Source organism: Drosophila ananassae, chromosome 2L (genome assembly GCF_017639315.1).
Source record: "Drosophila ananassae strain 14024-0371.13 chromosome 2L, ASM1763931v2, whole genome shotgun sequence".
NCBI lineage: Eukaryota > Metazoa > Arthropoda > Insecta > Diptera > Drosophilidae > Drosophila > Drosophila ananassae.
In genome coordinates this window covers 21,096,936-21,110,148 of record NC_057927.1, presented here as the reverse complement: position 1 = coordinate 21,110,148, position 13,213 = coordinate 21,096,936, and the positions used below count along the sequence as shown (strand labels likewise).

The 13,213-nt window shown below is 41.4% G+C and overlaps 2 protein-coding genes across 3 annotated transcripts in view; one reads left to right on the top strand and one right to left on the bottom strand.

The window, feature by feature from the left end:
• The first annotated feature begins 210 nt into the window (after positions 1-210).
• Positions 211-1,317, top strand: LOC6499001. The gene is made up of 3 exons (XM_032455854.1): positions 211-471; positions 528-834; positions 895-1,317. The coding sequence occupies exons 1-3, from the start codon at positions 226-228 to the stop codon at positions 1,233-1,235; spliced, it is 894 nt and encodes a 297-aa protein (XP_032311745.1). The 5' UTR covers positions 211-225; the 3' UTR covers positions 1,236-1,317.
• Positions 1,318-1,599: 282 nt separating this feature from the next.
• LOC6501592 (protein similar) overlaps positions 1,600-13,213 on the bottom strand; it is a 62,894-nt gene continuing 51,280 nt past the window's right edge. For both annotated transcript variants that reach the window (XM_001955500.4, XM_014911629.3), the window contains exons 11-12: positions 11,726-12,408; positions 1,600-3,250 (exon numbers count right to left, since the gene is read on the bottom strand). In XM_001955500.4, the coding sequence (XP_001955536.1) occupies positions 2,624-3,250; positions 11,726-12,408 (1,310 nt within the window). In that variant the 3' untranslated portion in view covers positions 1,600-2,623. The remainder of the gene's footprint in view (positions 3,251-11,725; positions 12,409-13,213) is intronic.

Below are 13,213 nucleotides of genomic sequence, written 5' to 3'. Positions count from 1 at the left end.
ATAAACAATGTTATGACTGTTTGGAATAATTAATTTATTAATCATATACTATCCTTAAAAATTGTTATAAATGTGATTCATTTTTCCCAGTGCACAGAAAACTACTCACCGAAGTGGAAAACATTTTTGGTAAAAGAGAAAGAAGAGTTTTGTTGGTGACACCGTCTGGGAAATTGATTCAAATGCTTGGCAGCCATCTACCCGCACGGAACTCTTGGCTGAAAAATGAAACTTTGGTATCTCACCTGCGTCCTCCTGGCCAGCTTTGCAGTTATTTGGGCCGCCAGCGGAGAGGAGGAGTCCGAGGAGCAGGAAGAAAGTGAAGCTACGAAGCTGCCAAGGCAACAGCATGACCAGGGATTCAAGATCGTATCCTTCGATGCCGTGGGTAAGAATATTGCTCTGGGCCTGGACTATCTGGTGCCTTTTCTGGAGGTTCCTGTCAAACGAAAGCGAAATGCACCACCAAAGGTGAGAGAAATTATTGTTATTTTTTATGGATTCAAGAGTTTGATACTTTTTTTTAGCCACTTGTGATTATAAATTCCGCTGCCTTGCTTAGCTGTGGCCTTGTGGCCGCCGGGGGCATATTTGTGGGTCATCTGATACGCAGCTTGGGTCTGGAGGCCATCACAGGAGATGCTTATCGTCCCATTTTCGGAAATTCCAGTAATCACAAGCCAAAATCCTCCGAGGAAATGACGACTAACACGATGGCCCCACAAGCTTCTAATAATGCCACTTCTCGTGGGTTCTTCGAAGACGAATATAGTCTTCCAAAAATATTTGAAAACTTCAAGTTGGTTTACAAAAATGAAACTGGTGATCGTGTGGGTGAGTCTAAAATTCAACTATTTTCTTATAATTTTTATTTAAATTATAATATATTTATAGCCACTAGCCTTCCAAATATTTTGAACACCATTGAGAGAACATTTCTCAAAAACGATGTGGATCTCTCCACCTGCCTTCTCAAATCCATTTGCACTTTGACCCGCAAGGCAGGCGACAAAGTTCGCCAGGGCCAGGCTACGGATATGGAGCACTTGCTGGATAATGCCACCAGTTGGTCCTGGCTGTTGTCCTGGCTGGAACAGTCTGCCTTTCGAGAGGCCATCGATGCAGGAAAGGTTTCTGGGCCCCATCACTGCTCTGTCAAATATCCTGAATGCAAATGGGCAGTCCCCGAGGACAAAATTGAGGAGCTAGTGCGCAATAATGTTCAATTTAAATAGGAACCTTGGCTGAAAACATTTACCTTTTATACTTACTTCTTCCTAAATACCATAGCTTCAAAATTATATTTATTTCGATCGAGTTTTAACTGATTTTATGCCCTAAACAACAATTTTATTAATAAAATTGAATAAAACCGTAGATATTCTCTACATGTACATTACATGATACATATGTAGCTTGCTTATGTCAAACAGCGGTAGATGGCGCCAAAAAACATCAAGCCGATTGTAGAAAATATTTTAGCTCCTTGGCTTTGCTTTCCAAATGTCCTTAAATAATCCTTATATCCTGTAAAAGAAATCCACTACCCACCCAAAATTAACAAAACTGTAATTTTTTCTGCATGCAACTTTCATTGAATAGATTTTTATATTTATTTGCCAATTAAAATTAAAAACAAACTGAATTAAAACACTGAACATTGATTGAATTTGGATTTAAGAAAGCAAACATTTTGTTTTGTATGATGCGCCTTAAACAGAATTATAACTAGTTTACATCAAAGAATCGGTAATCGAAATAGTCAAGAGAAATCGATAAGTGATTGAAAATGATCGACACAAAGTTAATTAATAGAAATGCACAAAGTATATCAAAGTATATGTGTATCCTGTAGTTAAGATCAAGGGAAACGGATAGATATTTTCACTTAGCTTTTACTTAATAGAATTAAAATATTATAATTACTACATTTGTGTTGTAGTACTTTGAAAACATTGAAACTGATTACTTAAAAAACTAAGTTTTACATTTTTTTTATTTTTTTTTTAGGTTTTTTCTTTTTTTTATATTTGTAAAACATGATCAAAAACTTTTTTTTTTTTTGTCGTCACAGCTTTTGCGCTTGAAAGTTATAAAAAAGAATACAACCATCACCAAAAACTTGTTTGAGCCTTCCAGCAAAAACTATGAACATTTTTTTTCATTGTTTGTAAAAGATATTTTTTCCAGTGTTTTTCCGCTTTCCACTTTATTTTTACATTTTTTTTTGCATATTTTTTTTTGGGAAAACGGTCTGAGAGAAAAAACTTTAAGACTAAATTACATACATGTATATTCTTCTGTTCTAGGCAGTTAACGTGGCTACAAAACTATTCCAATGTGTTTAACCCTTCCTGTTTATTTTTTTTTATTCTTTTTTCTATTACGGGTCATTGTGTAGGTTAGCTTGGGTGTCCTTTGTGGGTGTTGGGTTGGGGGTCTTGTCAGGTTTTGTCGTGCGGAGGATAGTCCTACTTTCTTGCAAGGCTCAAAGTCAATCTTTTGGTTAGCTTTATCTTCGATTCACCGTCTAATTTCAATGTTTTCCTTCTCTCTCAAACTAAACTCAAAAAACAAAACGTCCTCTGTGAAAATGCAGTGCATGCTAAGCTGTAACGATTCTCTAGGCCATCCCTGGCCAGCCCAGGACTTGCTCCAACTGGTTGTCGGTGAACTCGAAGCCGCCCTCCCCCATGATGTAGTCGTCGTTGCACAGGTCCATCATCGCCGGTGTATGGAGCAGGGGATTGCTGCTGTCCAGGAAGGATATCGATGTCTTCCGGCTGGGGGCGTTGCTGCTGCCGGCTCCCTCCAACTCCTCCTCCTGCTGGGCCTTCTGCTGCTGTTTGAGGGGTGGCGGTGCGGTGGGTTCGCCCAGCTCACTGGCACTGGTATTTCCCGGAATCCTCTTGCGCGGCGATGACCCCGATGCCCCATCCACCAGGCTGTTCTCATCGATGCCGCTGTCGCTGGAGGCATCTGTGTCGCAGGCCGTTAAGCCCGGCGGCACCGAATCGTCCAAGGACACCACAGATCCTGCATCGCCATCGCCGCCGTCGCCACCGGCATCGGAGCCTCCAAAAACTGGTGACAGTTGGAAGTTTGTTCCGCTGATTAGTGGATTATTATTGTAATTCCTGAGCACCGCAGATGTGGAAGTGTGGCAGTGCAGAGGAATGCCATATTTGCCCAAGTTGGGAGACTGGTCCAGGGAGTTGTCATCTATCATCATTGGTTCGGTTTCGCAGTCCTGTTTTTTGGGGATGGATAGAAAAGAGAAGACAAAAAATATTAAATTAGTATATTTAATATAAGTAGTAATGGATAATGAAAGCACCACACAGCTCTGAAAAGTTTATATATTTTTTTTGAGGAAAATCATTATTACAATTTGTCTTAAATGGATCGATTTTCATAATTGTCTGACTTAAAATCTAAACCTATTGGTATTCATAACGTAAATCGCTTACAATTAAAATTACAATTAAATCTTAAGTAGCGTAATCTTTGCGTAAATTAAATTAACCAATTTGCAGCTTAATTACTCCCAAAATCCCCATTGAACTGACACTCCCGGGGGTATGAAACTTTGGACTGTTCCGCCTTCGCTACTATTTCTATTTCTATGCAAATGGCATGGCCTCCCCCATCCCCAGCTATTAACTCAATGAAACCTGGCGAAAATCGAGCAGAAAAACTGGGCTAATTCCGGAGTCATGAAGATGTTTAAAGTCACTCGAACAGGCTCAGGACCTAGTCCCAGTGGAAAAGCCCCGGGAACGCAAAGAAAAAGCGACACGCCAGCAGTGAAAAGCCAAGCGGGGAAGATGTCCAACCAAAAGCATTCAAAGGGAGAGGGCTGGATGGCGAAGCCTGTAATAAATCATATTTTAATGATGCTTGGGAATGGGTCCTGCTGCTCGAGCAGTATGACTCCTCCCAGTGAAACAGAATCCAGCGGCGGGACATTATTATGATGTGGATTTCGGATTGACACAAAGAACGCCCCAGCTTTCGATTCAACCACGAAGACCAGTCCCAGTTACCAGTATAGCCTCTGTCCCAGTCCATTTTCATTCCCGCCAGACATAAAAAGTGACAGGAAGTGGGGAATATATCAGTTTCGAAGGCTGTCAAGCTGCGTCTGTAATCCCAATACACTGAAAATAAGGATAACTATTTTGGATTTAACTCCAACACACTAAAACAAAAACAACAGTCTTTTTTCTTCCTGTGCTCTTCCTGACAGCGGCCCATGACGAAGATACTCGCAAATATGCCAAAAATAACCCCTCCTCTAGTCTTGTGTTGATGACCAATGGACAAGGGTTCAAGTGCAGTCTATTGAACTTGACACAGCCCTCCCAGGCTGGTCTCCCATTGCAGCAAACACTAATTGCAGAAATTATAGACTAAAAGCGAAAGTGCTGAAAGTTGAGCGATGAACAAACAAGACATTGGACAAAGAAAAAGTGAAAGGAAAAAGATCTGTCTTGGAAACAGAACGAAAATAATAAATACTCCCACCTCGGGGTGTAGTGGAATCTTTGAGGAAAGAGGCGAAAACATGTTTATTGTAAGCGAGCCCGACAACAGGGCGTATGCGTAACGAAAACGGTGAAAAATTCTGATGGCACGCGCTCAGTCCCCCGAGGACATCGATTCCTCCTACTTTCTTAGGAGACTACAGAAATGCCAAGTGTAGGAGTCGTGTAATAGGTTTATTGTTTGATATATTGTATGGCAGGCCGTCGGAGAGACCTGCCAAAGGTCTCTGGCTCAATTTGGGCATCGCCTTCATGCCTAATATTCTCTAATAAATTATTAAAAGGCAATTGCTTGGCAAGTAAAACGCAACTATTAGATAGGAGACACCGCCGGACACAAAGGTTTCCGGGAAAGCATTATAATAATTGGACAGAACTGCGTCTCTGCCGTTTCGTTCCGAATCGTTTCGTTTTCTTCCCGCATTGTTCCGCCGTCCTTTGATATCCTTGCAGCTTTTCCTTCGACTTTATGGAGGATTTCCTTGGCATTCTGCTGAGCTGTGCAGGCCCGTCGTTTAAAGCCGACTAATTGGATTTTTGCTTTTTATGGCATCGCATTTCATCGACGCCTCAACGTGCTACACGTGCCACGCCCACCCGAGTCCTGTCCGCAGGCGGGGGAAGGAAACACAACAAAAGCAATTAAAGCGAAACTTTCTGCCTTTACTTTTGCACCAAAAAGTTTCTGCAGAAAAATCTGCTGTCACCGCATAATAATTGGGGCTAAAGTAGGCAACAAATGTGGCGAACAGTTTCGTGGGGCAGGCAGGCAGTTTAAATTCGACTCTGTTGCGCAACGACTCCTGGGAGTTCAAAAAAAAACACTTGAAACGCAATTGCTGCAGGCACGAAAGGATTCGTAACGAGGTGAAATTGAAATTGGAAACTGAAGCGGGTCCCTGGAAATCAATAAGCAATAAACATGAACAACTCGTACATAGAGCCAAGCAGCCAAGCAGTCGGACGACAACGTGGCGTATACGTAATGCAATTTTCGTCAGGCATATTTTGTGGGGGGCCGACGCTTGTGCGGAATTTAATTTCGTCTCAGCGCTCGTGTGTGACGAAAATTTGTCATTTATTTACAGGCTCAGGTTCAGGTTCAGGTTCAGGCAGAAGCACAAGCAGAGGCGGCCAAACGAAGTGAAAGATTTAAATTTGGGCAGACAAGTGAAAATCTTAGGCACACCCAAAAGATAAGAGGAAAAGTTATATACAAACAAATATATATATATATATTTATGTGCACGGCATACTTAAGTGCTGTATGCTACTAAAGGGAATAAAACAGGACAAGAAAACAATAATGAAGTCGGATACTCAAGTTCCAGGCAACTTGATTAGCTGGCAGCATCATTTATTCCAATCAAAAGATTTTAATAAATTGCCAGTCAGTCAGTTGGTCGGTGGGACCAAGGCAAATACAATATATACAATGGAGATTAATCAATTCCCAGGCTGGATGGCCTGTCAATACAAATATGCTCGAGGGTCAGGCCAATGTATGCACATAAATCGAAAACTCTGCGAAGACAGCCAAAAAGATGGGAAACAGAAAAGTTCTAAACACCCGCCATCCCGACTCCTCCTTGAGATAAAAACACAATTTCCCCATAACTGCTGGCATCCTTATCGCCATCATAGACATCATAGTATATATCCTTGTGTCAGTTTTGGGGTTCGACTTTATTCTTTTATTGGATTTACTAAAATATTTATTAAAAGTTTATTAAAATACTTTATAATCCAGATATCAGATGACATATCGTATCGTACTACATTCGCATGTATATGTATAAGTTGCTTGACATCTTGTATCTTGTATATATATATTTATTAATGTATATAGGTGTATATATGTATAATATTGCATACTTTGCGGCGTTTAAACACTAGTTTTGTGGCCTTACATAGCGGATCGATTCGATTCGAGTCTAATTCAAGGCTAGTTTCGCTCTATACTTTTTTTGTTCTGTTCGAATTACACTAAATATTTTTTGTGTGTGGGACTGGAGGTATTCTCGGTGTTTTGTTGTGTTTCGTGTCTCTAGATTGTTTAAAGGATTCAACCTTTTAGAAGGTGGTTGGGCACATCATCATCGTATAAGCAGCTTTGTCTGCTGACAAGCACAAATAATTGCGGCAAATTAACCGGCCTGCCAAAGGCGAAAGGTTCAAGAGATTTGTTGGCATGGCAAATAAAAGTAAATGCCCCATGAAAATGACTCTCCACTTGGTGTTTGCCACTTTGACAAATGAGTCGCAGGTCGAAAGGTTACATTCTCAGAGACATACATACTTCCAGTGCAACCTGTTGCTACTGCTGCCAGCAATCATAATATAATTTTACATAATGTCTAGACAATTAATCAAGGCGCAACGAGAGCGAGAGTAGAACTCCGAATGAACTTCATACTGTCGGGAGGGAATGACTCTGCAGCTGAAGTGGATGAGGGACATTAATCAAAATCAGCCAGCCGCCAAATCAATTGCAATTCGGGGCACAAAGTGCTCGTCACCTTCGCCTTGACTTTGCCACATCCTTGCCATATCCTTTCGCGTTATGATGAGTTGACTAAATCAAGAGCTATAGTAAACGGATATGTCGTGTGTCTTCGGGGGTGTGTGTGTGTTCAGTATTATGTTCACAAATGTATTATATATTCTCTCGCATGTCTGTCTTCATTTTCTGGCCAGAACACAGCGGCTAATAAATCTGTATCGGGGATTTCGGGGAGTGACTCACAAAATTTTGACTAAATTTACTTTATTTTTTTTTCGTTACTTTACTGAAGCATTTTCCGAGGTATGTATGTATTTGTTTTGTTTTGTATTGCTGCGGACGCACATAAGTAGACTATAAAAATTACACAACATTTAGTTTTTAGTTATTAGTTTAATTTAATTGCTCTAGACTTGTGCTAGCTTTTAATTTAGTTTAGTTTAGTCTAGTTTAGGGTTTTAGGAATTAGCTTTAGATTAGTTGCTCTAGCTGGGTTCTTCTAGTTTAGTTTTAATCCCTTTTTTTTTCTATAAATGCGAGACACACACAACTAGAATTGGAGGTAGAAAAACACGCTCGTTATCAAAGGAAGGTCGCACACAACATTCACTAAGGTGTATTGAACTATCAAAAGTCGGAATATGCATTAGGTTAGGTTTATGCTTTAGGCTTAGGTATGTATGTATGTATATTTTAGTTAATGTTATATGTATACACGAGGTATGTATGTATGTGAGTAAGCGCCGTCAAGGATGTGTGATATCCTCGACGGTCTACACGATCGTACTTATGCATGTACTGAGGTATATGTGGTATATTTGTGGTATTGTATGTACTTTCTGTTCGATACTCGATCTCGGTTTAGTTCCGTTTCCCGATTTTGCACTCCATGTCGATAAAGCTACCCAACTTCCCAACTTCCCATCTGATTTCCTATTTCCGATATCCATCTTTGATCCTTGTACATAACGCGAATAATGCAATTGAACTAAATGTGATTTGGGATCTGTGCGAGATCATCTAATACAAAGTCGTTATTGTTATTGTTATCGTTAGTCGATTTGAATTTGACTTTCTTTGGGGGATTTCCTATTAATCCTATATATTCTCGATATCATAGCTAAATATTAGGCATCTGCCCAGTTACTGACTACTCCTCCTGACTACTGTTTAGTTTAGTTAAAGCCACATCGATTAATTTTTACTTTTTTCTTAGAGTTCTGGTGTCTGGTGTTTTAGCCTTCCGTCTGCACCCTATTTACAATCATGCTTAGATCTATGTATATAAGTTCCGCGCTATGTGTATATAATTTTTCAGAGTTTTCGGCTCGCAGTCTTTTCGGGCTATTCATAATTATTCAAATACATTCTCAAGTCAGCCCCATTGCTGGAGCTCTGACTGTAAGTGATTATCGAGAGGAATATACTATATAATATAGATATATGCTAAGTTGTCATCTATTTGTCTAGTTTTACATTCTCTACAGATTGCTTCTCATTTTTTTCTCTAACAATAAAATTTCCTAAATGGGCGCCTTGGTTTATTTTCTTTTATGTTTTTGGCATTTGTTTCGTTGAGGTTTATCTATATATATTTTGTTAAATATTGCTGGCTGATCCGGAGGTAGTTTCGGTTTCAGTTTCAGTTGTTCGTTCGATTACTTGCCACACGAGGTAGATGCGGTTACGATCGGTTCTATCTGGCAAATTTCAGCTATCTGATGAATTGTTCTATTTGTTTTCCTGTTCCCCTGAAGCTTTTCCTCTTCGCCTGGCAAACAGAAACGCAGAACACAAAAGTAAATAAAGTAAATGATGCATAGAAGCCCCTCTAAGTAGGCAGCAAATATTTAACCACGTAGGCACACACACACACGGTCTACACTCTCTCTCCCACACACACACACACACACACATGTGTCGCCTGAGAATAATGCAAATTGGGATTCCGGCGGGTAGATGCTGCAGCCAATTACGCCGGACGGAGGACGCAGGACGCAGGACGTCGGACGGCGATTCATTAATGCAGGAACCTTCGCATTACGGACAAGAGCCGCACCAGCCGTGACGCAGAAAAGTCCGCCCCCAGAGTGGGTGGCTCGTGTAGGCCATAAAAAAGCAGTAGGCCCAGAGACCCACCCGGAACCCGGGAACTTTGTATATAAGAGACACGTGCCGCCCCAACAAAAGAGAAAACGGGAGGAAGAGAAATGTCCCTGCTCTTCGGCAGGGAAAGTGAGAGTGAAAGCTGGAGAGGCTCCAAGGAGGCACCAGGAAGAGCGTCAGCTGTGCGCACTGCGAGGGCAAAGGATAGACCAGGATCTAAAGGAGAGCCGGAGGTGCAAAATCAATACGAATGGGAAGCTTGAATGCGGCACGCGTTGGAGTCCTGGGGACTTATCGGAATGTAAAGGATCAGGAGGAGGGGCAGTGGCAGGGATTAGTGGGCGGTGGGCCGGGAAACAGACCGGAATAACAACTCAATGGCCTGCCAAAGTAGTGTCAATAGCGGGTGTCCCGTCATTTTAAATTCACCCAGAAAGTTGCGTGTAAATTTGTGGGCCTTAGGTATATTTCTATATAGTATTTGCCAGCAGGATATTTATGATAAGGACTCTCTATATACATGTGTGTGTGTGTGTTTGTATATCGATGTGCGCCAGACACGCCATAGTACGCCAAAGTTAATTAAGCTGCCAAGCCAGCCTGGCGACACAATGAGAAATTTGTTGGGATATAAAAAAAAAAAAAAAAAGCGAAGCCACCCCACATACACATTCATAAATACTCACACACACTCCTTCACACACACACACACACACTGTATGTAGGTCAGTAAAGGATAACAAAATCAATAAATCCATTTAAATATTTAAACACCAAAACCAAGCCAACCAAATCAAATAAGGAAAAATCAAAACAAAAACATCAGTTTGGTAATATTTTGTGGTTTTTTTCATTCGGTTTTGTTGGAAAAGTGTCCTTTTCCGTCGTTTATGGTTCGTATCGCTAATAAAAACAAAACAAAGGCACTACAAACTAAATTAAATCAACTAATAAGAATCGAAAGCTCCTGCCAGGCTAAAGCTTCTGTGGCGACCCGAGGTTTGTTCTATATACGCTCTATACTTCTATAATCTATAGCTAAATATATAATATATATATATTATATATATTCTTATGCATGTGTGTGTGTTATGCAACACGAGGATTGTTCTTTAATTGCTAATAGTTTTTCTATGTATATGTGTTGTGTTTATTTTTTTAGTTCTTGACTTTCCATTAGAACTATATAGTGTGCATATTCTTCTATCTTATAGTTGCTTCATCTTTGTATTTAAATCTTCTCTATAGGGATTTGTAATTTCCATCTTGCATTTTTCTTATTTTTTTTTTGTACCTTCAGCGCTCGAATTTCGGTTTTCAATTTTGTTACTTTTCATTCACAAACTTTGACAATTTACACTTATCTTCGATTATCCGATTAACAAAAGGTAAAAAAAAAACAAAACTGAATTCCAAAACAAACTCTGAATTCTCAAATCCTGCTCCCTACTGCACTTCCTATATATCCTTTCCTCCTCCAATATCCTTTCGTCGTCAGTCAAAGCTTACACATCTAACAAATTGCTCGATTTTGGTAACAGAAAGCCAAAAGGGTTAAGAAAAATAAACCTGATAAACCGGTGTGCGGGAAACTCAAACAACAAAAGCAAATGCTATCACAGTAAAAAACTTAAAGTTGCCGTATTTGAATTTATATATTGTAGTTTACAATTTTATTGCAATCGTTCTTTTATCCTTATTTTTTTTTACTCTAAACTCTGCGTCTTGCGTCTTGCGTGTTGCGATTGCGATTTCGATTTCGATTTCTATCCAATGTGATGTGATTTTCTATTATCCTTGGATCGAAATCGAGGCTATAACTATTATCCTAGCGCTCCTCGTTTATCGTTTATGTACAATAGAACTTTTCGCTCAACAGAATAGGTTAGAGAATAGAAGATTTAACAACATGCTTAGCTTACTGGCTTAGGGTCAAAACTTAAAAAGAAATCAACAAATCGCGCCAAGCTAAAACTTAAGATTAGGATTTAACGCCTCGCGAATTCGGTCGATCAAGTCGATTATCGATTCGGTTCGCCACTATTTTAAATAGTCTAAAAAAAATTTATAATTTTTAAAGTCCACACGCTGCTGCAGCCGCAACTGCAGCTAACTTACACATCTAGACTAGATCTATCCGCCATATAACTAAGATTAGACTAGCAACTAACGTAATCTAGGGACTACAAAAATGGACTAAACTTAGCCCTCTCGCAGCGGGAGGAGGGAGGTTGCTCTGTTGGTTACAGTTTACGGTCTACACTCTACGGTTAATAGTTTACAATTGTAGCTGACGTTCTGCAATATAGTTCTCTATATAAAATCGATCCATTTACAAAGACAAATTGTTTTAATGGGCTTGTCCATGCTCTTAGGCCTAACAATCCTTTTGCTTTTTTGGGTTTTTGGGGATCATAGCCGGCTGTGGGTGCTTCCATCTTGGCTAATTGAGAGGCGGGTGGTGGTGGTTGTGGTGGCTGGCTGGCCAAGTCAAGGTCTAGCTCTTGGTCTAGACCTTGGCCAGCTGCTTCTTGGGCCGCATCGGCACAATACAGTAGCCGGCACTTACGTCGCGTCCGCTGACCAGCAGGTTCTTCAGCACCGAGTTCGATTGCTGTTGTTGCTGCTGCTGCTGTTGCTGCTTCTGCTGCTTGTTCTCCGCCGCCTGCTGCCAGCGATCGGTGGCCTGGCGCTTTCCCGCCTGCGCCTGCAGCTGGGCGGGATCCTTGCCGATCAGCTGCTGCAGGAGCTGGGGCGATTGCACATCCAGGCAGATGGTACCGCTCTTCAATCTCTTCGACTCTACGGGATTACCACCAGCTGTCGCGCTATTCAGATGTCGCTTGTTTCCATGCTGCTGCTGCTGCTGCTGCTGCTGGGGAATCACATTAACCTTCGCCAATCGAGGCTGCGTCGTGGGTTTAGTCTCCACCAGCCGAATGGTGGCCTTGGTGGTCACTGGCGCAATGCTGGCTCCGTTCAAGATCTTTAGAGCCGGCTGCTGCAGCTGCTCCTGCTGCTGTTGCTGCTGCTGCTGCTGCTGCTGCAGTATTCCCTTGTTGTTTTGAATTGTAATCAATGGCACGGCGTTCAGAATGATGTTCTGCTGCTGGTGTTGCTGTTGCAACTGCTGCTGCTGGTGTTGCAGCAACTGAATCGTGGTCACCTTGCAGGGGGCAGGTGAGGTGGCAGGACTCACGGGAGCCTCCGCCACGTTCATCTGCAACAGATCCCAGCAGTCCAGGTTCGTAGCTAAAATAGAGAAACATAATCATTTCTAGTTAAAATTTCAGGTAAGAGAGAAAAACGCTCCTATATCCTATAGCCGGCTAATCCCCAGAATTTATTGAATCAAACGGTGGCCAAATTTATTCCTTTGCCCATGACATTGGTGCTAATTTAAAACAATAATATTTTGCCTGCCGCCTGCCAGCATATATAATTGGCCATCGCACGGGTATATATTCGAAAGTATCTGTATCTATACAAAAGTATCTATACAAGTAGCTATTTCTTGTTTCACATCCCGCTCCCCTCGGACATAAATCAGCGGGGATTTGGTGCCAGAACTAGTGGAGCACCTCATAGAGGCCTAAAGACATCTGTCACTGGGCACCCCCCGTCTCTTATTTTCTATTTTATTTTTTCGGCTGTCATATCGGAGCACTTGCAGTCAATACAATTGACAGGGCCAGAGACTTTTGTCACCGTTCCATACATCTGCATATTATGTATCTAAATATCTAAGTATCTGTGGACTTCCTCCTGTGGCAGTGGCAGACATCAATCACTGCTGCCGCTCTCGTGCCTCATGACATGTGTCAAAGGTAAGAGGGCGGTGTCTGGGAATATTACGCAAAATCGCTTACAAGCCAGCCACTGGAGTGGGTCGTTTGGAACTTGGAACCACATCAATTAGCTCTCCCGCTGCTCTCGTTCTGTGCTTCCAAAACCCCAAGCCCCAACCCAAAGTGTCATCCACTGCGACACGCAACAAACAAAAATTTAGAATTCGGAAAATTTCTTCATTCTTCGCCGCTATTTTTACATGTAGGCG

Excerpts from the sequence above, each read along its gene's own strand:
- LOC6499001 (XM_032455854.1), top strand. The coding sequence starts at position 226 with ATGAAACTTTGGTATCTCACCTGCGTCCTCCTGGCCAGCTTTGCAGTT. Across the intron at positions 472-527 it reads AGCGAAATGCACCACCAAAG|CCACTTGTGATTATAAATTC; the intron begins GTGAGAGAAATT and ends ACTTTTTTTTAG. Across the intron at positions 835-894 it reads TGAAACTGGTGATCGTGTGG|CCACTAGCCTTCCAAATATT; the intron begins GTGAGTCTAAAA and ends ATATATTTATAG.